Source organism: Pogona vitticeps, chromosome 4 (genome assembly GCF_051106095.1).
Source record: "Pogona vitticeps strain Pit_001003342236 chromosome 4, PviZW2.1, whole genome shotgun sequence".
NCBI classification, from domain to species: domain Eukaryota; kingdom Metazoa; phylum Chordata; class Lepidosauria; order Squamata; family Agamidae; genus Pogona; species Pogona vitticeps.
The window spans coordinates 51471265-51498245 of NC_135786.1; the positions used below are offsets into that span (position 1 = coordinate 51471265).

Below are 26981 nucleotides of genomic sequence, written 5' to 3' on the forward strand. Positions count from 1 at the left end.
TATGTGTTTTAAAATTTTATCTCCCTGTATGGTTTAATCAGATTCCATTGTGTTTTGAGAAAACAAATTGAACCTGGAAACCAGAAGACCGATATTTCCTGTAAGCTTAAGTTTTTGTGGTATCTTAAGGTGCTTACTGAAACATTATTCCTATGTTATGGGATTACTAAATACATCACATCTCTTAACACTAGATGGTGCTGTACACTTCTCTTAGTAATACTATTTTATTTGCATCAGATGATTATTCCTCTGAGTAGCTAAGTTTTCAAAATGTGTGTTGATTTGTAATTCATAGTGATTTCATACTTGTATTCACTTCCTTTAAGCCAGTCTTCTTGTGACACAGAAGGCTTTCGCAGTTAGCATCTCAATCGTTGCTTGTGTAAGCTGTTACGTGGATATGGATGTGAGTGGGTTGTTAATTTAATTGTAACAATGCACAGGTCATCTTTGCAATTGAATTCCCCACCTGTACATTCTTGCAGGGAAATAAATCCATAATATGTTTTTTAAAAATATATCAAGAGATTAATCATAGTTCTCCATTGTTTTGTGTAATTTTGCCACAGTATTTTGTGCTATGAAGTCACTTTGCAACCCTATGAATTAATAACCTTGCAAAAGTCCTAGACTTGCTCAGGTGTTGCAAATCAGCCGCCCTCCCACAAGATAGGCAATTTTGCTCATAATGAGGAAATCCTTTCCCCACCCCCACCTCCAAATTAATCTTCTTCTCTAAAGGAACTTTGGGAGGTAATTTTGAACAGGAGAATGGGAAATGGAATGTTTTTAAATTGTTGAAGACAGAGACAGAAGAGGGTAAAACATGACACCACAGTAACAAGGAAGGGGGGGTAGAGAAAGGAGGAGGTGGAGTGGTCCTTCAATAATTGCTTGTCTGTTTATACAGTGTCTATGAGGGTTCTGCAGTCTGCATACCCGCACAGGGCTGGCACCAGTCTCAACATAATGCAGGTCATCTCCCTGGCGAGGAATACAGCAGCCACAGATTATGATGAAGCAATCAGGAAACAGGTGTCACATAGCATATTAGCCAAGATGGGATTTAATGAATGATAATTGTGGTTAATACTTGTTGGCCCACATACAAGAGGGAAGAACAATAATTTTAGGCAGGGAAGATGGCTGGGGAGATGAGATATGCAGGGTTTGCTGGAAACCCAATCAGGGAAAATGCCAGCATGCCAAGTGTACATTTGAGCATAACTGTGATAATTGTTTTGGGTCACACTCCCACTTAACTTGCACAAATACAGGTAAACAGCAGCACTTTTGTACAGTGCGCATTACGAGTCTGACACCCAGTAGGAGAGATAGTGGAAAGGGACTAGGCAAAAACTAGCAGTTACCGCAGTGCATATGGTAGCCTTGCAGCCTTACTTAGGTAGATATCCGAGTCAGGGATGAGTTTCAATTTGGCTTTAGAATTCCAGCTACAGTAATTTCACCACCACCACCCTGAATGAGCCACGTAATTTAAAATCTACCCAGGAAATGTATGTTGTTGAGAATAAGAGCAATAAAGAGCTTTATGTGGCCCATGTAGCAGGCCCCTTTCAGTAATCACCTTTCATGAATCTGGTAGTTTCTCCATTAGACTAATACATCATGTGTCATACGCCAAGGGCTGCTCAGTCAATGATGCCATCCCAGCTGAGTTTTGCTGGGTTTATTATGATTCCTTTGAGCATGCAATGGAGTTAGAGTGTGTGGAACAGGGACCCTAATGACAAAATGTGACATACAATCTGAAGTCTGGCTTCTACAAGGGCATCCTAAATATTTCCATCCTCTATTATGATAAAGCCAAGCCTATGGGCTATGCAGTATCCCATGCAGCCTTTCAAACTTTTAGCATATTCCTAGAATGGGTGTTGAAGGATAAGATGGGAAGCCCTGATGTTACACATTATTTTGATGATTTTATGATGGCCAGTTCAGCAGGATCATCTGCCTGTGCAAAGAGACTTCAGGCATTTAAAAACATGGCAGAGGAGTTATGGTAAGCATCCAGTAAGCAGAAGATAAGATGGAGGGTCCGATCAATAGTTTGATGTATCTAGGGCTTGAAGTAGACACTGTTGGGCACTTCATCTTTACCAGCAGAAAAGGTGGACAATCTAAGAGTGCTTATATAACAACTCACCATCAAGAGAGAGAAAAGGGCCCTGAAGAAAGTGCAAAAATTTCTAGGGCATTTCAGTTTCACATTTAGAGGGATATTCCAGAAGACAACATTTTGTGCTCACCTTGCAAGAGCTACAGATGGAATTAAGGCACAGCATCACCATATTCAGATTACAAAGGGGACACAGGCTGATATAAATATGTTTGGCAGTTACTTAACCTTTTTCAATGAGACTACACTCTGGCAGACTTGCCTTGAGATAGACAAGTTATTACAGGTTCAGTCAGATGCAGCTGATGATATCAGGTTTGGGGATTGGCAGCAGTATATGCAGCAGTAGCCACCGTACTGGTGGAGGATGGTGGTTTGCAAGGAGCTTACGTGCTTGGATATATATTTTTCCTCATAGTGGTGGAGCACTTGGCATAGGGCCCACAGAGTCAGATCCATGGGTGATAAGAGTGCGGTGGTCAAGGTTATCAACAAACAAACATCATACTCTGAGTAGGTCATGAATTTGGTGCACTAGTTTGTTCTTATATGTTTGAAGGAGAATATTCCGTTCTTTCCTAGACATATGCTAGGAGTGAATATTATTGCAAACGTCCTCTCAGTTTCAGCAAGAAAGGCTTCATATGTTGTCTCCAAATACCAGGCCCATTTCCATCAGAGCTGTGGGAGCTTGCAGACAGTTGTGAGAGAGTTTTTCACATGATCACTTTTACGCTGTTATAAAATCACAGAAATCCAGTTCTACATGGATACCAAATGTAAAGTTTTCCTGAAATAATAATGGTATTCTAAATAACTTACTTTTAACCTGCTGATGTTACACTTCTTAGTCAATGCAAACTGCATGTCTTGACTGCTGTCATAAGATTTCACCTCTGTTGTACCATGAGAGCATTAAACCACTTTCATTCTAACTAGCTTCACCGACAGCTGCTTTGATAAAGTTGCACCTGATGCAATTAAACTGATCATAAAATTACTAAATACCCTGCATCTGTCAGAAGTTTGATATGTTCTGCAAATATTAGAACAAAATCAGGGATGTTGGCAAGTCTTTGGGTACGAGTCCCAGTCCATGTCTGAGACCCTATTTAAAACAAGTTGTTTTCCCCAGGAAAAAAGAAGAAGGGGATAAGCCCCAAGTCGCGTCCGGGTCATTGAAAAAAACAAAACAAGTTGAGTCTGAGTCAAGTCACTGTGTGACTTAAGTCTGACTTGACATTGAGTTCTCCAACTTGAAATCCCATCCCTGGAAGAAACCCTCCCTCTAACATGTAGCTGGAAATATTTGTTTTTTCTCAAGAGTAAGATTGTGGATAAATTTGGGGGGGGGTTGTATTCTTCCATTTTAGCAGTGCTTACAAAGCTGATATTGCTTTCTATTTGTAGTCCTCCTCTGCCTTCTTCTCTCTGTCTTCTGTGCTCTCTCTGCAAACTGTTGACTCTTTTGATATTGCTACTTTGGCTCAAAATAGATATACAGCTTTAGACAGATTGAGCAAAATCTAACAGTAGCATTCTTTTGGAGGAAGACAAGCAACATCCAGGAGATCCGGGCTTGTGGGGCATCCAGTATGCCCTGAAAAACTTTTTCCGTTCTCCAGGACTGGAAAAGCACAGGACGTGGTGTTCAGACAAACTGTGGTTGAATGTGACCTTAAGACTTCAGACAAAGAACACACTTCTTTCTGTGAGCAATTGAAAGGATCTGCAGTCACCTCAGAGATATTATTGTACATGACCTAATCAAATTCCCCTGTTGTTACTCTTATTTGATCCATAATCCGATAAGATTATTTAAACCATCTGATTAATAATTAGCCCTATCAGCTGTATCTTTACACATCCCTAGCATTATCTGGCTTCTAGTGTTTAGGATCCAAATAATCGCTTCTTATCACCATAATTGTGTTCATTGGCTTACCTAGTGCCAGGACAGTTCTGAAACCAGAAACTCTGGTGAATGGCCAATGTTAATCATGTAATCTGCATCATTGGTCCTGCATAATTTTCAATTCTGTCTGACCTTCCTGTGTACTAATTCTGGATACCACTTCATGCATGTGAAGATATGTGTGTGCATGTTCTGCACAATCAAATCGGAACTGATTTGTACTGACTACAGATGGGGTATCTAAGAAGTAGTTTTATCACGTGTGACACTGTAGCTCTTCCAAACTCCTTTCCTCAACCTTTCTTTCTCCACCACTGGGTAGCTGGGGTTCATCAGCCTTGGGAGGCAGCCCATCTAGAAGAAGGAAAACTCAGATTTCAAACCTCCACTGCCTTGTGGCTATATCCATCGATGAAAAAGGCTTCAGGAGTTAACCTCGAGGCAAAATCTGGAGCTGGAGTCCCGGAGGCAGTTCATGTCGTTCTGTCAACTCCTGCAACGTCGCTAGAACCAGTTGTATTGGCTCTTGCCCTTCCATTGGACCATTTCAGCAATGTGGAGAGGGGGGATCTGCTGCTTGGGTAACAGCCTATCCTCCATTTTACTTTACCCAGGCTTCATGCTCTGGAGAGGACACTCCAGCTCCTCCATACAGAGTATGTTACCATAGTCTCTCGAGACTGAAGGATGCCTAAGAAGAGTTTTATCAGTTCTACTCCCCAGTCAGTTTCCATGGCTTAATGGGGGTTCAAACCAGAGTCCTAGTCCATCATTCTATTCCCCTACATCACACTGCGAATCACATTTGAAGATGTACATCCACAAAAATCCATACTACAGTTAATAGGTGAATATTTCACTCTCATGTACAAGGACAGACCATTTTAGTGCCCACAAAGTCACACTTGGTAGCAGAATCTACAGGGAACTAGATGCACAAAGCTTTATTTTGCATTGTGCCTCTTTAGTGACAAATAACATTCCCAGACTTCAGTCACTTCCCATGTACTGTACAGTTTTTTGTTCCTCTGTTTACACAAATAATGTTTGAACAAAGGGTGTCAGCAAGTTGCCATCATTCAGAGGGAGAGTGCTTTTTAATTAAAGCTGTGGTTAGGAAATATACTGTAGGAAACCCTGACCCTTACCAACCTGTATCCTAAACCCAACATCATACTAACCTTAATCCCACCACTAACCCGACCACTGCTACTCAATAGATTACAATACTGTATGAGGCCATCGTGGGGGCATAACTAATGCAGCCTAAGTGATTTTATTTTGACAGACATTGGTTAAAATGCCGTGAGACCTTTTAGTACAAAATGTCACCACAGCGTCCTGTTGTGAAACTATGTTTTCTAACCCATGCTTCTGTTTTCTGGTGCTGAAACGATGACTGCAGCTATAATATTCGTCAAGCCTGCTCCCTTAAAACTAGGAACTAAGCTTGCAAGGTCATTCCTAGAAATATCTTGACACAAACATGAGAATTAAACTGACTGACTCTTTAAAGTGAATCTTAAAGATCCTCCTGACCTTCTAATAAAACTTTCTCAATTGCTGCTAATATTCCTAAATTGATTAAAGAGTTGAATATTTGACAGTGTTGTCTAATAATGGTTCAACAACATTTGCCTAATAACATCAAATGTCTTTTGCTTGGCCATGCTAGGAGCCCTCTATTATCACAGAAATTCTTCAGGTTACAGTGAAACCAGAAACAGCTTTTAAATAAATAGATAGATAGATAGATAGATAGATAGATAGATAGATAGATAGATAGATAGATAGATAGATAGACAGACAGACAGACAGACAGACAGACAGACAGACAGACAAATAAATAAATAAATAAATAAATAAATAAATAAATAAATAAATAAATAAATAAATAAATAAATAAATAAATAAATAAATAAATAAATAAATAAATAAATAAATAGAAAATCCAGCCATAATCCTGTTGTAGATTTAAATAAACATGTAAATTGCTTTACTGAGTCGACACTAATTAATTACCCTCACCTCTTAGTTGCATGTGAAAACATGTGACTGCCACACTGCTAAGTACAACTGCTATCCTTTTTACACTTTTACACTTACAGTGGCATAAATCTGCAACAGGATTATGGCATCATTCATTAAAGTTGACAGAAGTTTGAAACCTCTAAGATCCACCACTATAAACAGCCACAACCAATCATCTGGTACTTCATAGGTGGCTGAACCAATTGGTCCCTTCCCCCAGAATTGGGCCAGCCACTTACCGCTTGCGGCACATTATTGAATGTGTGTCTTAACTATGTCATGTCGTCTATGGAATAAAGAACTGTATGTGGAAGCAGTTGTTATGTCTGGATCCACAACATAACACTGGTGACGAGGATAGGATCTTGCTTGCCTGCAGAGGGTATGTTGGACTCAATTAATTACCTGCCTGTGGGCTAACCATTGGAGAAGTGAAGGATGAGCTGTGGAAATGGATACCATGGGATATTTGGAACCTTTTGACCGAGCTGTTGCAGACTGGGAAACTTATATATCAAGGTTTGAGTTTTACCTTGCTGCCAAGAGAATAATCGAACCAGAGACTGTTAGAGCTACCTTTCTCAGCACGTGTGCACTGCCTCTTTTTGAGATAATGAGAGCTTTGTGTGCTCCTACTCCTTTAAAAAACATCACATCTTCAGTCATCAAAGACTGGCTGCAAGACCATTTCTCACCTCAACAATCAGAGATTGGTTGTCGGCATGCTTTTTACAAGCGTGACCAGGGGCATGGCAAGTCAGCAGCTAATTATGTTACAGCCCTTCGACAAGCTGCAAGGCATTGTAATTTCACAGACCTCGAGGAGGCATTGAGAGACATGTTGGTTTGCGGCATAAGGGACGAAAAATGCAACATTGATTGTTTGCAAGGAAGAGTCCGGATTTTAAAAGAGCTTATGAGAAGATTTTAGCTGTAGAAGCTGCACAGAAAATTTACAAGAGAAATTCGACAGGAAAAGACTCCCCCACCTCCTAGTAAGCATCAATCAAGGGCAGTGAGAGGACTCCTCTTCTAGGGGGGAGGAGGGAGAAGTTGTAATACGAATTATCCATCAGAGGAGCCAAGGAGTATAAAAAGTACCACCAAAAATATTTGTGTGCTGGTTGGGGAGCGCCACCTGAGGGAGGTATGTCAGTTATGGAATGTGCAATATCATGTCAGCAGAATTTCTGCAGTTTATGGGAGATAATGCTATTTGGCATGTGACATCAGCTCCCTTTCACCCGTCTGTTAATGGACAGGCAGAGAGAATGGTAAGGACAGTGAAAGACACTCTCCACAGGCCGGCTAGAGGGAACCGGCAAGACCTGTTGGCAGCATTATTGTTGCAACATGTTACACCCCATTCTACAACAGGGCATAGTCCAGCAGACCTTTTAATGAATAGAAGGCTGACTACGATCTTTGATAGGTTGCACCCAGACTTGTCAGCAGAAGAATCACAACAAGTAGAGGGGAAAGTGCGGGGTTTTCACCCTGGGGATCTGGTTTATGCCCATAATTATGGTAGGGTCCCTGATTGGGTGCCAGCAACAATAGCTATGACAACTGGGCCGATATCATATCGAGTGACAAGGCCTGATGGCCAGCAATTGCAACATCATCTGGAACAGCTGCGGCAGAGATGGCCAAGGAGGATGTCAGCAGCTGAGGATGACCCAGATACAGAGACACCGGAAGCTAGGGCATCCCAGGCAGTAGAGGTCATGCCACAGCCCATTATAGATCCACTAAGAGTGTTAAGACCAGAGGGTAGTTATGCTGGGAAACTTGTGGAGGCATCAACTTTGGAACAGCCCAATCCATTGGTTCCCAATGGACAGGCTGAAGATAATGGTTTAAGACGTTCTCAGCAAGTACAGGCACCTCCCCTTTATTTGCAAGACTTTGATTGTAACTGGGTACAATCTTTCTTAGGGGGGAGGGGTGTAGTGTATTGGGTACTTTAAAGGAGGTTTCTGACAGCTGTGGGAGACAGGTGGACCTTGTAATGAGATGATACCTAGAGGGTTTGATTGGGAGGCATGGGTATTTACTGAATGTGTGTCTTGACTATGTCATGTCATCTTTGGAACAAAGAACTGTATGCGGAAGCAGTTGTGTTTGGACCCACAACATAACAGTCCTAGTCCATCATTCTACTGTATTCCCCTACATCACACTGTGAATCACATTTGAAGACGTCAATCCACAAAAATCCATGCTACAGTTATTAGGTGAATCTTTCACTCTCATGTACCAGGACAGATCACTTTAGTGCCCACAAAGTCACACTTGGTAGCAGAATCCACAGGGAACTAGATGCATTATTCGCATTGTTGCCTCTTTAGTGACAAATAACATTCCCAGACTTCAGTCACTTCCCATGTACTGTACAGTTTTTTGTTCCTCTGTTTACACAAATAATGTTTGAACAAAGGGTGTCAGCAAGTTGCCATCATTCAAAGGGAGAGTGCTTTTTAATTAAAGCTGTGGTTAGGAAATATACTGTAGGAAACCCTGACCCTTACCAACCTGTATCCTAAACCCAACATCATACTAACCTTAACCCCACCACTAACCCGACCACTGCTACTCAATAGATTACAATACTGTATGAGGCCATCGTGGGGGCATAACTAATGCAGCCTAAGTGATTTTATTCTGACAGACATTGGTTAAAAGGCTGTGAGACCTTTTAGTACAAAATGCCACCACAGCATCCTGTTGTGAAACTATGTTTTCTAACCCATGCTTCTGTTTTCTGGTGCTGAAACGATGACTGCAGCTATAATATTCGTCAAGCCTGCTCCCTTAAAACTAGGAACTAAGCTTGCAAGGTCATTCCTAGAAATATCTTGACACAAACATGAGAATTAAACTGACTGACTCTTTAAAGTGAATCTTAAAGATCCTCCTGACCTTCTAATAAAGCTTTCTCAACTGCTTTCTCAATTTCTCATTTTCCTAATAACATCAAATGTCTTTTGCTTGGCCATGCTAGGACCCCTCTATTATCACAGAAATTCTTCAGGTTACAGTAAAACCAGAAACAGCTTTTAAATAAATAAATAGATTAGGTAGGTAGGTAGGTAGGTAGGTAGGTAGGTAGGTAGGTAGGTAGGTAGGTAGATAGATAGATAGATAGATAGATAGATAGATAGATAGATAGATAGATAGATAGATAGATAGATAGATAGATAGATAGATAGATAGATAGATAGATAGATAGATAGATAGCAAATCCAGCCATAATCCTGTTGTAGATTTAAATAAACATGTAAACATGTAAAACATTTTCCCAGAAACATCAAATGTCCTTTGCTTGGCCATACTAGGGGCCCTCTATTATCATGGAATCAAATCAAATGCAGGTTTATTTGTGTGGCCTCAGCCGTTACAAACACATTACAAATAAATTAAAACAGAAGCATTAATTATTTAAATACAAGTCAAGACTAATATTAAAACTAGGTTAGACCCAGTTAATCAATCAGGTCTTTATCACTGCAGTGTTTTCTTCTTAAAATTGATGCTCTGAAGGCGAAGCAGGCTACTTTTTCTGCTGTACGTGGTACTCTATCCCCCAACAAAAAAATTATCAGATAAGTATCTGGTCTGTTGGTTACTAGGCCTATCTCTCTGAACAAGTTTGCTCTTAGGTCTTTTTATATGGGGCAATTAATTAAGTAATGAATTAGATCTTCTACTTTCCATGGTGCCACATGGACAAGTTCTCTCTTCCCATGGAATCTGATGATATCGTCCTTCAGCCGCTGCCGAGACCATTAATTGACATCTTAGGGCTGTTAGAGCATTTCTCCTTTTAAAGTTTGTTATGTTGCTAAGATATTGTGGGGATGGTGTTTGAATGGGTAGCTTTGCGTACCAAGGGGCAGTTTTTGATGAGCAGACGGAAATACGGTCAGCTCTCAGGTCTTGTTTTAAGATAGGGATCTTCAAATACCATGCTGCCTCCTCAAAATTTAAAGAGTTCAAGAGATCCCCTGAAAGACAATATGTATTAGTAATTTGGAGAATTTAATTATTCAAGATAGGGCTGTTCTGTGGCTAAAATTTGACATATCTCTGAAAGCTGTCAGCAGTAATCCCAAGCCAATTCCCTTTTTCAGTTTTAGTCAGTACTTAATTGCACGTACAGTGGGGTCTTGACTTGAGAACTTAATCTGTATTGGAAGGCGGTTCTCAAGTCAAAAAGTCTGTAAGTCAAGTCTCCATTGACCTACAGTGCACTGAAAACCGATTAATCCCGTAATAGGCCGCTTTTGTTCCATTTTGGTATTTTTCTGGTCTGTAAGTCAAATCTCAGTCTGCAAGTCAAACCTAAATTTTGCAGCCAGAGAAGTCTGTAACTTAAAAAGTAAGTCAAGCCGTCTGTAAGTCAAGGGTCCACTGTATGTGTACTAGGGCTTTCGCCAACCGCAGGCCAGCTTCCAACTGGGGAATGGAGGTCACTGTTCCAGAAGAGAGGCCTAGAATGGTCCGTAGATATTTGTTCTAGGGTGTTTCGAAATATTATTTCTGATCTGGTACCATATCGAATTTGAGAGATGACTTTAGCCTCAAAAATTTTTAGGGCAGGAGGGATCCGTCTGCCATCTCTGCCCCAGTAAAACCTTAGCAGGGAGTTGACTGTGTTGGTGGCAATTGTTTTGATATTTTCATTATGAATTTTCCAGGAGCCAGACAAAGAAAAATTTAGGCCTAGATATTTGAATCTATACTTGATCTATAGAATGTCCATCAATTTGCCAAGAATGTTTTTAAAATCTATTAGAGAATCCTAACATTTTAGTCTTTTGATAATTAATTTTAAGCTTTTCTTGAGTTGCCAAATGATTAAAAGCTTTCAGTAATCTCCTTAACCCTTGTTGTGTTTGTGATAGAAGAATGGTATCATCAGCATACATGAGTATTGACAGTTTCTTAGCACCCAACATAAGGGGACACATAATTGTCATTGCTGCTCAAGTCAGTTATTAATGACTTAACATAAAAGTTAAACAATGCTGGTGCTAACAGACATATACTCGTTGTTATCATGGAAATTCTTCAGGTTACACTGAAGCCACAATCAGCTAAGAAAGAAAGAAAGAAAGAAAGAAAGAAAGAAAGAAAGAAAGAAAGAAAGAAAGAAAGAAAGAAAGAAAGAAAGAAAGAAAGAAAGAAAGAAAGAAAGAAAGAACTGCCAGAATCCTGTTGTAGATTTATGTAACTGAAAATTGCTGTGCACCCCATCTAGACACAAACATGTGAACAGATTAATCTATTCTAGACATTATAAAAATTTAGATTTACAGTGTGACTTTTTATAGATTTGGATTATAACTCTGAGAATCTCCCAGGAAGCCCTGGGACTATAAGGCCCAAAACTCCCAGCTGCTCTTGTCCTAAGCATACTGGCTGTGGGATGCTGTGATTCAAATCCACACAGGTTCATACCAAAATAAATATATCAGACTTCATGTTGCCATGAAGTTTATTATTTGGTTTTTTAAAAAATAATACTACTATACTGACTAATCTCTGATCATTCAAACAATATTTCAATGCAGAGACAGACCAAATATATGTATTTCAATTTATCATGTTCTAGCTCTTACCCATCCTACCGACTGTGTAGCATTATTATCCAGAGTAATAATCAGTGTCTGATAATTTCAAAATTGAAGTCTAATGAGTGCTGGCAGGGGAAGTGGGATTATACAGATCTTTTAATGCCTTGCCTGAATGAGAGTGTACACAGTTTCAGTTCAGCATTCAGATTTTGAAAAATAGCCATGTTTGAGATGTAAAAGTTCACCAAGTGTTTAAGCCTGAATGAAATACTACCAAGTATTGGGAGCAAACTGAAACAAAACAGTAATACTCTAATAAACAAGTGACCTCTTTTATATTTACAGTTTTTGAAGCCAAGTGGAACCTTGTTGTCATATTTATGAATTTCTATTTTCTATTTCATTTCAGCAACATCTTTCTTTTCCTTATCCAAAAATGTGCTGACATTACATTGGAAGGACAACAGCACAAAAAGATCCATTCACATTTTCTTTTCCTTTGCTGCCAATTTGATATCACACATCCTCTGCTATCACCACAGGATGCTGGTAGTAATAAAAAGATTTTATAGGGGTGTGAGGAACCTCTAAGGCTATTATATTATAGTTACAGCACAAAATACTTGTCTACATGAATATCTGGAACCATTCATATGTAGCTAAACTTAAAGCCCCAAGAGGTCTACAATTTTCAGAGAATTACAGGTACACTGTCTGAGTGTTAAATATGGTGGCCCTGTGAAGGCAAGTCAGAGGTAGGGCACCCATATGTCCTCCTTTAGGGAGGACCCCATTGTTAGTTTCCCTGGTCATTGTTGTTGTCATTGTCATCTGTCCCAGAAGTGGGCATTCTGAAAGCATTGTTCATACCATTCCTCTAAAACAGCTGGTTGTTGCCTACCTACAGTAGATATTTCAACAGTTCTTCAGTGACTTCTGTTTTTTTATTCCTATATATATTCACTTTCGGGAAAGTGAAGGACACACAAGGCACAGGCATTTCAGAGGGTATTAAGCTCTCTATCTTATTTATTTATTTTATTCATATCCCATCTTTACCTTGTTCCTCTGTCCCAAGGTAGTTGCCTATTCACAGTTTTGTGTAATATGTTGAGCAGTAATGTATTTCCACTAAAATTATAGTAATAATGTCTAATTATGATAATACTTGCATATATTCTTTTAAATTAGCATATGCAAATTTAATCCAAAAATATCCTTCTTTCTTAAGAATGTCTTCTTTTGGCATTTCTTGTCTCCATGCCTTCCCTTCTGGTGATGTCTGGCCTTTTTGGAGATGAAGCAGCTTCTGATAACATTATTTACCTTACCATTGTTGTCCCATTCTTGATCTACATATGTGGTGCTCTTGTAGAAAGATTGATTTCTCTCTCTGTCTCTGTCTCTGTCTCTGTCTCTGTCTCTCTCTCTCTCTCTCTCTCTCTCTCTCACACACACACACACACACACAGTGCCAGTACTAAACAGTGGGATAAGTCATAGCAAATGGTGTCAGTTCTGTCATACAAAGTGGGGAGATTGCTGCATGGTGAGTAAATTGTCACACTTAATTTCTAATAGGTAAAAATGAGAAGGAAATCAAACACTAAAACCTAAAGCAAAAATGATGTTATAGAAAGCTAGTAATTAGAGTTGAAAGTACATTGGTGTTGGAGAGATGTGAATGAGGCAGACTTTGAAATGTAAGAAGCAACTAGAATCCTACTCTTGAGTCCTGAATGCTAATCAGAAAACCAAGCAAACTAATTTGGAGACTCCAGGATATGAGACAAGCTCATACATGAATAGCCATGAAGAATTTTCCTCATCTAGTGACAGGCTATCTATAATGTCTGTTTCTACTCTTATCAGCATGCATGCTGCAACAAAATTTATCTTCTCTAACTTTTCCCTGCAGGCTCTTGAAGAAAGCATGCTTTGAAGGCCACAGCTCTGTGTGTGAGCTCTCTCATTAGGATACAAGCATTCAGTCAATACATCAGTGAAGGAGAGAGTATCAGTGCAGTCGTTCAAGTGTTGGACCAGGACTTGGCAGTGCAAGTTCTAATCCCATCTGAGCCACTCAGCTACTATGGGAGCTTAGATTAACCTCTTTTTTAGCCTGACCTACCACATTGGTCTGTTGTGACAAAAGAGTGGGGAGAAGAGGAGTTAGGTATACTCCCTGGAGCTCACTGGAGGAAAAGTACGAGTTATTCATTTCTTCATTTATTCGATTTATATGCTGCCTATCTTGCAAAATCACTACTCTGGGTGGTGTACAATAAAAAAAATAGAAAGAAACATAAATTACAAAATTACTATAAAGCACTAGATTATCTTATAAGTAGATGACAAAACAAGACAGCTGGCAAAATACCAATTTTGCATCATATAACACAACATTCCTCTTGCTTCCTCCTCTGTCCCAACTAACTGGCAAGAGCCCCCCCCCCACAAAAAAAAGCTTTCAAGAGCTTTTTAAAGGCATGAGGGAAGGGCACCTGTTGTTGCTTCTGCAGGAGGCAGTTCCATAAGAGGGGCACCACCACTGAGAAAATTCGGTTTCTAGTTGATATTTTCCAGGCTCCTTAAGATGTCAACACCCATAGGTGTGAGGTTTGTGAAGACCAGGTCAGATGGATGGCCAAACTTGGGATAAGATATTCTATAAAGACTTCTATAAATATAACTAATAAAGAAAGCAAAGAAAGCAAAGAAAGCAAAGCAAGAAAGCAAGAAAGCAAGAAAGCAAGAAAGCAAGAAAGCAAGAAAGAAAGAAAGAAAGCAAGAAAGAAAGAAAGAAAGAAAGAAAGAAAGAAAGAAAGAAAGAAAGAAAGAAAGAAAGAAAGAAAGAAAGAAAGAAAGAAAATGGTCCACTGTCTGAGACCCAGGTGCTATATAGCCTGCCACCTCTGCCCTTCTGGACACCTGCAAAGGAGAAGCCTTCATGTGTAGTGCTGTAGGTGTGAAGGTTTCCACAGAAGCAATGACTGTGTGCAGTTGGGGTTTCCAGTAAGAGGCAAGCCTTCATGCTTCCAGCTTTCCCCTTTCTAGCTCCCTGTGACAACACCTGGATGTTGGCTGTGGTGTGTAACATATCTGGGCAAAGCTACCTAGCAGACACCTTCTTGCTTCCCACACCTGCATTGCTGAGTCATATAAATCCTGATCAGTGAACTAGGCTTAAGCACTGGAGCTTAGCTAAGGTCAACATCCAAGTCAAAATCATGCTAGTGAATCAAGGATGGTATGAAAGATACAGAATGAGACATGAACCTTCTCCTGCTGTGTTTTTCCATTTTTGCCATTGGTCAGTGTCAAACAGCTGTTGGTAATTGATAAATAAATAAACCTCTTAACCACAATGAGAATTGCAACACTCCCTGCTTGGATCGTTGCACAATCATTCCAGGAATAAATGCAATCATCACTGAGGGAAAGCAGCCACTTAGCATATTTTGCTTTCAGTTTGACAGCGGCAGGATGCTATAAATCTGATTTGAAGCAACAGCATCACTGTGAAGGAACCAGTGTTCCTATCGCAGGACAGAGACGACTTGGAGTCTGAGTGTTGTTAAGAACTCAAGATGAGTCATGTGTTTGTGTGGATGGGTAAGTCTTTTGATATATGTATCATTATTTATTTAGGACTGGGGATTAGGGACTTTTTTTCAAGTACAGCTCCTGAGATTTGTTTTCTTATTCAGCACAGGACCATAGATTATGTGATGTTGCTGATTACTACAGTATACTTTATACTGATTACAATTACAATTTAATATTTAATATTCTATGAGTCCATGTAAAAATCCCATAAAGTGACCGGCTAAGCAGGTAAATTTCTTGCTGCTTGGGAGAGGAATGTACACATCATTCATTTGAATACCTTTGTTTATCAAAAGGCAACATCACTTTGAAATTGAGAGGGATATAAAAGGGAAAAAATATTACTGCTTAGTGTTTCTATACAAACTGACTTTGCCATAATGGAACATTCTTTCTTTGTTTTTGTTTTTGTTTTTTGTTGTTGTTGTTGTTTTCTTTTTTGGTAGGTCTCCTGGCACTGACACTTCTTCATTGTGGTATGTCACTACGTCATTCTTTCTTGCTGTTCATTTTGGGTTTAGAACTTCTTTGATTCAGGCTCTAACAGTGTTCTAAAAAGTTATTGTGAATAAAGAGGGAAATAAAAGCAAGATGGGAATTAAGCAGGAGACAAACTTCCAAAGTGTCTGCTAATTCTCTCTCCTCCTTTAAAACTCAGACTCAGATTATTTACAGAAATAATGTTATTGTGATCATATTTTATTTGTGATAGAGCTTGGAAATAACTAGTTCAAAATAGCCAGTAACTTGTAAATTTTCCAGAAAATATTCCCAATGAAGTACCATGACATTATAGCATCAACTCAGTATTTTAAACCTTCACTTCTTTTGTGGTGTGAATGATAATTTGTACAGTATATGATTTTTATACTTCTGAGGTCTTACTAAATGTTGGAGAAGGAATATAATGGTAACTAATGATGTAAGGTTGTTCTGATGTGCCTAAATTACTTAATGAGTGTAGGGCATCAGCCATATACAAGTCTAGAGCAAGAGTACACACTTAAGGAAACCAGGTCCTATCAGTAGACCCTGCCTCCTGAATTACATGTCTTCTACATCAGCCATCTCCAAACTGGCACCTTCTGATGTGCCACGGTACAAGCCTCTTCATCACAGATAGCTTGCTACTCTATGATAGCTGGGTTGATGAATGAAAGGCACAGCAACCAATAGTGGGCAGAGCCAAGGTGGCAGGTTGAGCAAAAGTGGATATTAATGCCAGTTTGGACAAGTAAAGAAGTATTATGTACCAATATAAATGACTGTAGATTTGCTGACATTAAACTGTACAGTATTTTACATTTTGATGCCTCATAGCCAATTCAGAGAGATCCTTCTGAATCACTTTACTATATATTTTTGTTTTAGTAATGCTAAACTATTTGATGTGGTCAGCAAGTACAACCCTTGTAACTGCTTATTCACCCATTACACCAGAGCAATTTTTTCTCCCTCCCCTGAGTTCCTTAAAATTCTTTGACTAATTTTCTTTTCCATTCTCTCTTTCCCAATTATTGTAACAGGCTCTGCCTTTAAGGTGGTTTGTTATTTCACCAACTGGTCTCAGTATCGGGAAACTACAGGGAGGTTCACCCCTGAAAACATTGATCCAAGTCTCTGCAGCCACATCATTTATGCTTTTGCCAAAATAGAAGACAATGTGATTGCCAATTCTGAATGGAATGATGCAACTATGTATAAGAAAATCAACAGTCTTAAATCCAGGTAGGTATACCAATGAGGCACATGAATACCTGGGAACATAAAGATTAAAGAGCTCTTAGGCTCTTGATAGTTAAGAAACCAAATGCACAGTTACAAGATGGGGGATACTTGTCTCAGCACTACTACATGTGAGAAGGATCTTGGAATTATTGTAGATCACAAGCTGAATACAAGCCAGCAATGTAATGCAGGTGGGGGAGGAAAAGGGCAAATATCATTTTAGGCTGCATTAGCAATAGTATGTCTCCAAAACCCATGAAGTACTACAGTACTTCCCCTCTATTTGGCACTGCTTTGGCCTCATCTTGAATACTGTGTCCAGTTCTGGACACCACACTTAAAGAAGGATGCAGTCAAATTGAAAGCCAAATTCTTTTACAGAGGAAGACAACAAGGATAACGACTGGAATCCAAGCACTATGAAGAAAGACTTCATAGGGCATGTTTAATCTTGAGAAAAGAAGACTGATGGGAGATAAGATAGGCCTCTTCAAATATTTGAAAGGCTGTCATACATAGGAGGGACAGGATCTGTTCTTGATCATTCCATGGTCACACATAATAGTGGTCTCAAGTTACAGGAAGCCAGATTTTTTTTGAATATCAGGAAAAATCTTTTACCGTAACTTTTAGAGCAGTTTGACAATGGAAATAATGACCTTAGGAGACAGTGAGCTTCTCCGCCACTGGAAGCATTTAAGAGAAAGCTAGACAGATCTCTGTCAGATATAATTTATTCTCTGATAAGGAAAGAATAGAGCCATAGCAGCTTCTAATGCTGCAACCTATGATAAATAGGGGTTACTCTTGCAGAAATTATAGCTAAAACAGGACTATGCAGCTTGCCCAAGACCACAAAGACTGTATTTTCCTCTGGAAGACACAATGGTGAATCGAACTGCTAACCCAAGCATTCTAGCTCACCGAGCTAGCATAGCTTGGCAATGACATATTGCATTTAATATATCTGTAGTAGCATAATTGCCTTGGTATTAAATGAGTTAATTTTATCTAATCTGTTAAAATGATACTTTTAAAATAATGTTAAAATATCTTAGAATTGCAGAGCTGGCAGTAACACCATGGATCATTGGTTCAGCCATTGTCAAGGAGGCACAGTGGGGAATTGAACTCCCAACCAGACCTAAACCATTGAGCTATCCAGCAGTTAAAAACATAGTTTACGTGATATTACTCTTCAAATGTGTCCAGCAATTAAAAACATAGTTTACGTGATATTACTCTTCAAATGTGTCAATTAGGTTGTCCTCCTGGTCAATGCAATTATAAAGATTTTTGTATGAATGTGTTAAATCTAACAAGTTATTTCCAAAGTCTGATTGGGATCACAACCATAATGGGCAAAGAGCGAGACTTCTATTGCCATGGGGAAAACCTCCTTCCCCTAAAGTTGCTGTTTGCATTGGGAAGAAGACTTCCAGTGACACCACTAAGAAGTCCCCTTCTGAATCCAAAACAAGGCTGGCCTTTTTGTTAGGGCAGGGCAGGGGGACATGGTTTCCTAAAAAAACCTTCCCACATACTGTACTGTGGTCTGAGTCCTGACTACACTCCCCAATATTAGCTTACAACATCCAGAGGGGGCAGTGGGAATGCTAAGTGGAGAATTCTGGGAGTTATAACAGAAACCATTTCTTCTGACTTCTGATCACAAAGAATACTTGCACTGAAAGCCACTTACAGGCAGAGTCCAAGGGCTTATTCAGATAGATCATTTGTTCCTAGAAAGGTATTGGGTTCTGAACTAATTTTATCAGTATATTTCTTGCCATTCACACAATGAAAGACTTCTCTGTTATCTCACTTAGCTCAGCGTTTTTTGAAATAGCTTTCCATGTCCTTTTGCCCCTCTTTTCAGCATAGTTCATCTGAAGTTGCTTCAAGATGCATTCAGTCAGTCTTGCTGTATTTGGGGGCTCTTTTGTACATTTTGATTCAAAGCTTTGTGCTGACTGCACCCCAGTTTGCTTCAGTCATCCGCAGTACTTTCTGCAATGCATTCTGGGTAAAAATTATGGCATTCTTTTAACTTTTTTTTATCCCAATATTTCCAGAAATCCCAGTTTGAAAACTCTTCTGTCTGTTGGTGGCTATGGCGTGGGTACTGCACCGTAAGTCTAGGACTGTTTGTTTGTTTGTTTGTTTGTTTGTTTGTTTGTTTGTTTGTTTGTTTGGTTGGTTGGTTGGTTGGTTGGTTGGTTGGTTGGTTGGTTGGTTGGTTGGTTGGTTGGTTGGTTGGTTGGTTGGTTGGTTGGTTGGGGTGTTTAAATACATGTTGCAGTGTCAGGAAAATGGTATCAGGAGCACAATACAAAAGGGGGGAAATTAACCATTCCCTTCTTGATGGACCCCAATCCTAAAAACACAGATTTATTTTCTACTGAGTCTAGGCCAGGCATGAGACACTACAGTTTCTCCAGATGCTGTTGGACTAGAACTGCTGTCAGTCACAGCCAGCATAGCAATTCTGGTGGATTATGGGGACTGCAGTTCAACAGCTGGAAGTCCCTTCATTCCTGCTTTAGGAACTTGTCATTGAGGCAGAATATTTCAGGTTAACTTTGGATAGAGATGGAGCAGAGCTTTCCAAGGTGCTAAAACATTATCCATTCCAAGATACCATCCTCTGAAGCTAAGCTGCTTCTGAGCTGCAAGAAAATACAAACAAGCAAAAATCTTTTTTAAAAATAGAAAGAATAAGGCCACAACTTTTATTGGTTACAACAGCATTATCCCTGGGTCTGGCACTGAGAAAATATCCCGAGCACCAGGAGACCCAAATGCCAGCCCAGTGCTTCTGGAAGCCACCTCAGCTGCCATTTTGAATTCAACTAGGAGTGACCCTCTGCTAGAAAATACATGGATTCATGCCACTCCTTGTCACCCAGGAGCAGGGCCTGTCCTCCATCTCTTGAGCTAGGCCTGATGGTGCCTTTGCTCCAAGTCTCCATAAGAAGATTCTTCTAAACCTGGAAAAGGGGGTTAGTTCCCGACCTGTCATCTCCAGCCCTAGATCCAACCCAATGCCCACACCTGCCCATCCTGAAAAAGTTGTGACAAGAGTTGTTACAAGAAATTTTTATCTCGGGAAATTTCCAACCAACTATACATATAGAAGATACTATACAAGAGAAAAAGATGTATGGGAGGGAAGCCTCCTGGGAGAAATGTACTCACAATAGGCAGGCTTGTCTATTTAAAGACTAAATGAGTGACTCACCGGGAATGCTGACTGCCTATGGTCTGCCTTTCTTGTCTTCACCTCCCCAATCTTCAATGAGAGGCTAGCAGGAAGGGCATTGAGGCAGCTCATCTCCCAGCATCCTCTGTATTGGTACGATGTATGTGGAGGCTACCATGCTAGTTGTCACCTGGCTGCATGGCCCTATCAGACTGGACAGGCATAGGACAGGAGCACCAAGTAAGTCAGGGCCATATGAAGACACAGTGGATACTGTGTGGTATTCATTAATTTTTGCCACAGAACAGCAATTGCGGAAGGAAGGAAGGAAGGAAGGAAGGAAGGAAGGAAGGAAGGAAGGAAGGAAGGAAGGAAGGAAGGAAGGAAGGAAGGAAGGAAGGAAGGAAGGAAGGAAGGAAGGAAGGAAGGAAGGAAGGAAGGAAGGAAGGAAGGAAGGAAGGAAGGAAGGAAGGAAGGGAAAAGGGAAAAGGGAAAAGGGAAAAGGGAAAAGGGAAAAGGGAAAAGGGAAAAGGGAAAAGGGAAAAGGGAAAAGGGAAAAGGGAAAAGGGAAAAGGGAAAAGGGAAAAGGGAAAAGGGAAAAGGGAAAAAAGGGAAAGGGGTGCCAGTATAGAGTCTATACTGTTTGCATATTGTTATTGTTTGAACCCACATTTACATATCTATGAATGGTGTAAAATTTTGTTACTTTAATTTCCTTCAAACTTTGTATCTCCCCTCTATAACAGCTTCAGAAGAATAACAAGATCTCCATTCTACCGCTCAGAATTTGTGATTTCAGTGGTGCAGTTTCTTCAACAACATAATTTTGATGGCTTAGATCTTTCTTGGCACGGTGCAGAACAGAGTGACAAAGAACGTTTATCTGACCTGGTCAAGGTACATTAAACTATAAATAGTTTCCACGTGAGCAGATTGGACTGAGAAGTGCATTCAAGAGACAGCCAAATAAATAGATCTGAGAAGGTTTGGTGTATCAATTCCAGACCTTTACCTTGGAAAAAGGGGGGGCTTTCTTGACATCTTTAAAGCTCATCATTGTGAATTAAGTGTTACAAGCCACTGGACTGCATAGGAGCCAAAAAGATGCAGATCCCTTGTGTGTTTTGACCTGGCCTGTTAGAGAAGGAATTGAGGACTGCCAAGAAATGCTGAATTTCAAAATGTTTTTGTTTTGCACAGCCTAACAAGCTGACGATTGAGATATGAAAATTCTATGAGATACAGTAGTACCTCGGTTTACGAAATCAATGCGTTCTGTGGGACATTATGTAAAGTGAAAAATTTGTAAACCGAAATGCAGATTGCCATAGGAATGGGGGCAGCGCTATAAACCCCCAGGCACAATGCATCCTGGGGAAACTTTCTTCGTAACCCAAAACAAACAAACAAAAAAATGTAAACCGAGGCATTATTTTCAATGGATTTCCATTTGTCAAACAAAAATTATGTTAACCGAGGCGTTTGTAAACCGAGGTACTACTGTATAGTTTCAAAAGTCATTTTGCTTCAATCTGTAAAACTATGTCACTGATCACAGTTATGCTTGCTAATGCCCTTTAGGATCTGTCTGCAGCATTTAACAATGAAGGGATGCAAAAATTCATACTGAGCGTTTCAGTACCTGCTGGAAAGGAAGCCATTGATAAAGGCTATGATATAAAGACTATCTCAGAGTAAGTTCTTCCAGCCATGTCTATTACATGCAAAGACAAATACAACCTAGTAAGAATGAACAGCATACTGGATGGAAAGGTGGAGTGGGCAAGGACATCTCATGTTGATGGTAGTTCTCTGGTACAGGGAAGCAAACATATATCATGAGGTTTGGGGGCTTATTTGCTCAATTGTTAGCCCTCAAAGCAGAACCGAGTTTCAACTTATAAGTGTTTATAACAGAGTTCTGACTTACAAGTGTGCAGGATCCCATCTCCATGCCTTTCCACCCCCAAAGGGTAAGGGTGATATACTCAAACTTCTCATGACAGGGAAGTCTGTTATGGGGGGCATAAAGGGCACTTTGTTTCAACCTTAGTATTAAACATAAATGTAGCCACTGTTACCTAGTATGCCTTGATTTACTATATATTTACCTTCTTTAGGTATGCAGATTTCATTAATGCCATGACCTATGATTTTCATGGTTACTGGGAAGATAACAGCCACCCATACACCGGCCATGGAAGCCCCCTTCAGAAAGGCCATGCTGACTCTGGCAGTGCATCCGCTTATAATGTGGTAAGTTGCTGGTGGTCCAAAGAGTAGGTCAACTATTTCTAAGGCTTTTCCAGGTGCTTGGTTGAATAAATATCTTACTTGAAACTAGGGGTTTTTAAGCAAGGCTGATAATGGATGTGATTGGAATGCCTTGCTCCATTCACTGAATAAAAAAGTAGTGCAGGAAAGGTAGATAGCCAGAGCTTCTTTCAGACTACAAGAATCATGCAGGTGGAGGAATTCTGAGAGTTACATGCAAAACTTCCTGAAGTTGTGCATTCATCCAACGCCTACTATATCCTATCAGCACTGAAAAGATTATCAATTCATTGTGGCTGGAACTGAGCAATTTCCAAAATATGCTGCTTGATTCATCCACAGACCTTGTGCTATGGAGGAGCAATACACCTTGCCCTTTCAACCCCTCACTCCACACTCCATGACTTTTTGCATAAACCACAGCCTCCACGTAAATCTTAGTCTTTGTCTTGTTTACCCCTTATAAATGTTCCAGGTGAGTATTATTCACATAGACTCCTGGCTCACACCTAACACCATTCTTCTGCAATAGGGAATGTACTAGAGGTGTTGCCCTAGAAACCCCATCATCCACCAACAGCACAACCATTGACTAGTGGCTGGGGTGATGGTAGGTGCAATACAGCATGTTTAGGTAGTGCCCTTTTGGGAAAGCTAGCAGCTTTCCTGAAAACAAACAAAGCACATTGGATAAAAAATAAGAACAGCAGATTAAACTATCTTTTAGTGTGTCTATAGATATCTGGTTAATGCTTTTCAGAGAGAGAAAGTGAAAGAGAGGCATCTGTGGTGCGAATGAGCCTTTGGGTCTATCCAGGCTTTATATTTGCTTTACAAACCTTTTATAAGTGGTCGCTGCCTAGAGTGGTCATAGTGACCAGATAGGCGGGGTGTAAATGGAATAAATAAATAAATGGAATAAATAAATAAAATAAATAGAAGCATGAAGGACTTTAAACCTTACGTATTTAAACAACCCATTCTTACCTTACAGGCATTGATGTAGTGGCAAATTTGGATGTCCATGATCATCATGACAGTCCTCTTAACAAGGAGAGTTCAAAATGCAGACTGCTGAATCTGTCCATATCAGCAAATGAAGAGGACATGTATTTTGCAAAATGAATGGCTCTCCATTTAAAATGGAGAGCCGTTCACTTTGGTTTTAAATGCTAATTTAAAACCAAACCACACCCATTCAAAAGCAAAGCATGCTCAAGTACATTGCATTATAAGTGGGATAGCTTGCAACAGTATACCAGTCCCAGGAAATGCAGCTAAGCTCAGAGGAAACAGGGAAGATTCAAAGGGGTGGTAGATGAGGTTACAGTTCTTGCTACCCTAAACATCCTAAGGTTTTGACCCCACAAGTCTTAAATCCATTACACCGCTGGTTACAGGTTTGTACTGTTCTGAAGAAATGGGAACAAAATTTATGAATATTTGGGTCTGGGAAAATATTTTTAAAGAAACACACCATCCACAGTTCTGCACAAAAGTACTAGAGCACACACAGTGTCCCACGGATTTCATCTCTTTCTCCAGGACTATGCTGTGCATTTTTTAAAGACAGAAGGTGCCCCACTTCAGAAGATCGTCATGGCAATTCCCACACATGGACGCACTTTCACTCTTTCTTCTGCACAGACAATGGTTGCGGCCCCAGCCTCTGGTCCTGGTACACCTGGAGCTTTCACAAAGAAAGCAGGAACGCTGGCCTACTACGAGGTAGGAAGGATTTCATTTGTGTCTGGGTGCCCATTACCTATGGAAACCACAATCCCACTCTGTTTCAAAACTCTCAAAAAGAAGAAGGGTTTGGGTCATCGTGCTGATGGGTCTCTCCTACTGGAATATTCATCGTGCCTCACCTTGCAACGCTGTATATATTTAGAAAAATATAGACACCTGGGTACCCTCAGCAAAACTTCACTTCTAGATTGGTTGGAACTTCTGAATCGTTTCCAAGAGGAGCCCCATATAATCCAGCCTGAAAGATGTCAGAGCATGGATCATGGCAGTCAGAAGAGGCAGGATCTGGCAGCCTATCTAATGTTGGCATAAGGTGCTCCAGGTCAACAGAGCCACTTGTTATAGTGTTGGATCGAGGAACTCTCCCCCCCCCCCCATTCCAAAGCTGTGTAACCTGCTTCTTCACAGGGGATGTGACTGTTTTGAAGATACAGAACCACCAACTCACTGTGCCTCTGTGAAGAATTATCAACCCTTCCTAACATATACAGCCGCAGGCAGGCAAACAGGACATGTCAAGAGAGCATGGTGGCAACACCAACAATGCTCTCTCTCCTTCTCTTGCAAAAATAGTCCAGCCAATCTACTGACATCATAGTGCACTAATCTTTGTTGTTATTGCTTCTAATTCATTCCTGCCAGATCTGCAGTTTTAACCATGGTGCCACGAAGAGGTGGACTGAGGAGCAAAGCGTCCCCTACTCCTATAAAGGGAACCAGTGGGTAGGATATGAAGATATCAGAAGTGTTCAGATCAAGGCAAGTAATGGCAAAAGCTTTATTCCCTGTTTTCATTCCTAGAAGTGATCTATCAGTGTTGGTAAGAAGTTGATAAAAGTTAAGCAGCACTGCAAGAACAGGCTCTTTATTCACCAAACAAGATCAAAACTGTAAGACAACTGCTCACCATATTCTATCCTTGAGATAATTTGCAAGCATTAAAACAAAACAGAACAAAATAAAAATGATCAAGTGTGGTGTAATTCTTAGATTAGTGGAGTGGATCCAGGTTCAAATTCCCCACCTCCGAGTGATCATAGTCTCCTTCTCTTGCCTCACAAGGTTGTTGCGAGGATTGAATGTGAAGGAAGAGAGCCATTTCTGTTGCCTTCAACTCATCAGAGAAAAGGCAAGATAGAAATGTACCCAACAGAAAACAAACAAACAGACAAATCTCAGCAAATTGTTTATTGCACTACAATGCATGTCAGGGAAGAATGATTACTTGAAAAGTGGTGCTGGAGGATAACTTTGTAGATACCTTGTACCATCAGAAAGATGAATAAGTGGGTCCTAGATAAAATAAAGCCTGAACTTTTTCTAGAGCTGGTCTCCAAAGAGGGACCTTAAAAGAACCACAGTTTGGAAGTGATCTGCTATGTTTGTATGTGTATGTGATGGTTAGAGAGAGAGAGAGAATGTGACAGACATTTGGAGGCACCCAGTACCAATTCAGAAAAGTATCTGTTTCAAGTTTGTCCTTGTACATGTTGTTTTTCAAGCTTTTGACATACAAAGAGATCACATTAGGGCATATAGTAGTAGGCATCCTTCAGTCTCGAGAGACTATGGTAACGTGCTCTGTATGGAGGTCTTGGAACAGCGTCTAGTGTGGCTGAGAAGGCCAATTCGAGAGTGACAATCCCTTCCACACTGAAGACAAATACAATCTGTCCCCTGTCCAGCTCCCTGATTTTGCTGGTTTCGTGACTGCCACTTTGCCTCAGCCTGCTGAACAAGTGTCTCTTCAAATTAGGGCATATAGTGGCTCCTTTTCCACGAGTGGCTCATACTGCACAATGAGATGCCATTGTGTGAACAATGCGAGAGAATGCTTCATGAAATCTCATATTTGTTACAAGTTGTGGTTTTGGTTTTATTTAATTCTCCCTCCCACCTTTTTTTTTAGGCTCGCTATGTGAAGAGCAATCACTTGGGAGGTGTTAATATTTGGTCCCTTGACCAAGATGATTTTTCAGGTTCTTTCTGCAACGAGGGAAAATATCCACTGCTTGGGGCTATTAAAATGGAACTGGACAAGCGGGAATAATCTTGAACAGCAAGAGAAGCCCAAATGGATCATGCTTTTATTCTAGCAATGAATGTAAATGATCAGCTTACCGTGTAGGAAATATAGGGAAGGCTCGCTTGATTCTTAAATTCATGAAAAACACTGAAACTTGGAAAAGAGTTTTATTTCTTGCTTTTGCTCTCAGTAGAACTGGGAAGTTCTGGGAGTCATGAACCCTGTTCCAGCTCTGAGAAAATGCTACAGAAAGACAACCCGTGATTAGTTTTGTGTTACTGTGTGACTCATGTTGCTCATTCCTCACTCCATCTTCTGTTGTTGTAGTCTGAATATATTATTTCCACCTGTATCGCCACCCAGTGTTGCAGGCTTCTCTCACAGTTCCCAGCTTCACTGATTACAGAGACTGATGCTGAGTTTTGTTCCTTGTTGCCTTAAAACTAATGTGCAATAAATGAAAAGAAATGGTAATGTGTCCCTTGGTTTTTAAATATATTCATAATGATTTCAATAAAATATTTCTTGCCTTATTTGAAGTGAATCATTTCTTTTATTGACTGAGAAAGGATGCTCTAATCATTCAGACATCACGTTTGTGATGGGGGAGGGAGAGCACATGCCATTAGCCTTTTTTTTTCAATGGCATTGCTGTGCACAAAATGGAGAGCCAGGTCTCAAGAAAATGGGTGCAATATTATTTAAACCAACCCCTTGTGATC

At 40.2% G+C, this 26981-nt stretch overlaps 1 protein-coding gene across 1 annotated transcript; it reads left to right on the forward strand.

Annotated features, from left to right (window-relative positions):
- The first annotated feature begins 7113 nt into the window (after window positions 1-7113).
- Window positions 7114-26792, forward strand: LOC110080716 (chitinase-3-like protein 1). Its single transcript, XM_020796849.3, has 10 exons — window positions 7114-15283; window positions 15724-15753; window positions 16804-17005; window positions 19081-19137; window positions 20954-21104; window positions 21789-21901; window positions 22328-22463; window positions 24027-24209; window positions 24876-24992; window positions 26143-26792. The coding sequence occupies exons 1-10, from the start codon at window positions 15259-15261 to the stop codon at window positions 26281-26283; spliced, it is 1155 nt and encodes a 384-aa protein (XP_020652508.3). The 5' UTR covers window positions 7114-15258; the 3' UTR covers window positions 26284-26792.
- Window positions 26793-26981: the final 189 nt, after the last annotated feature.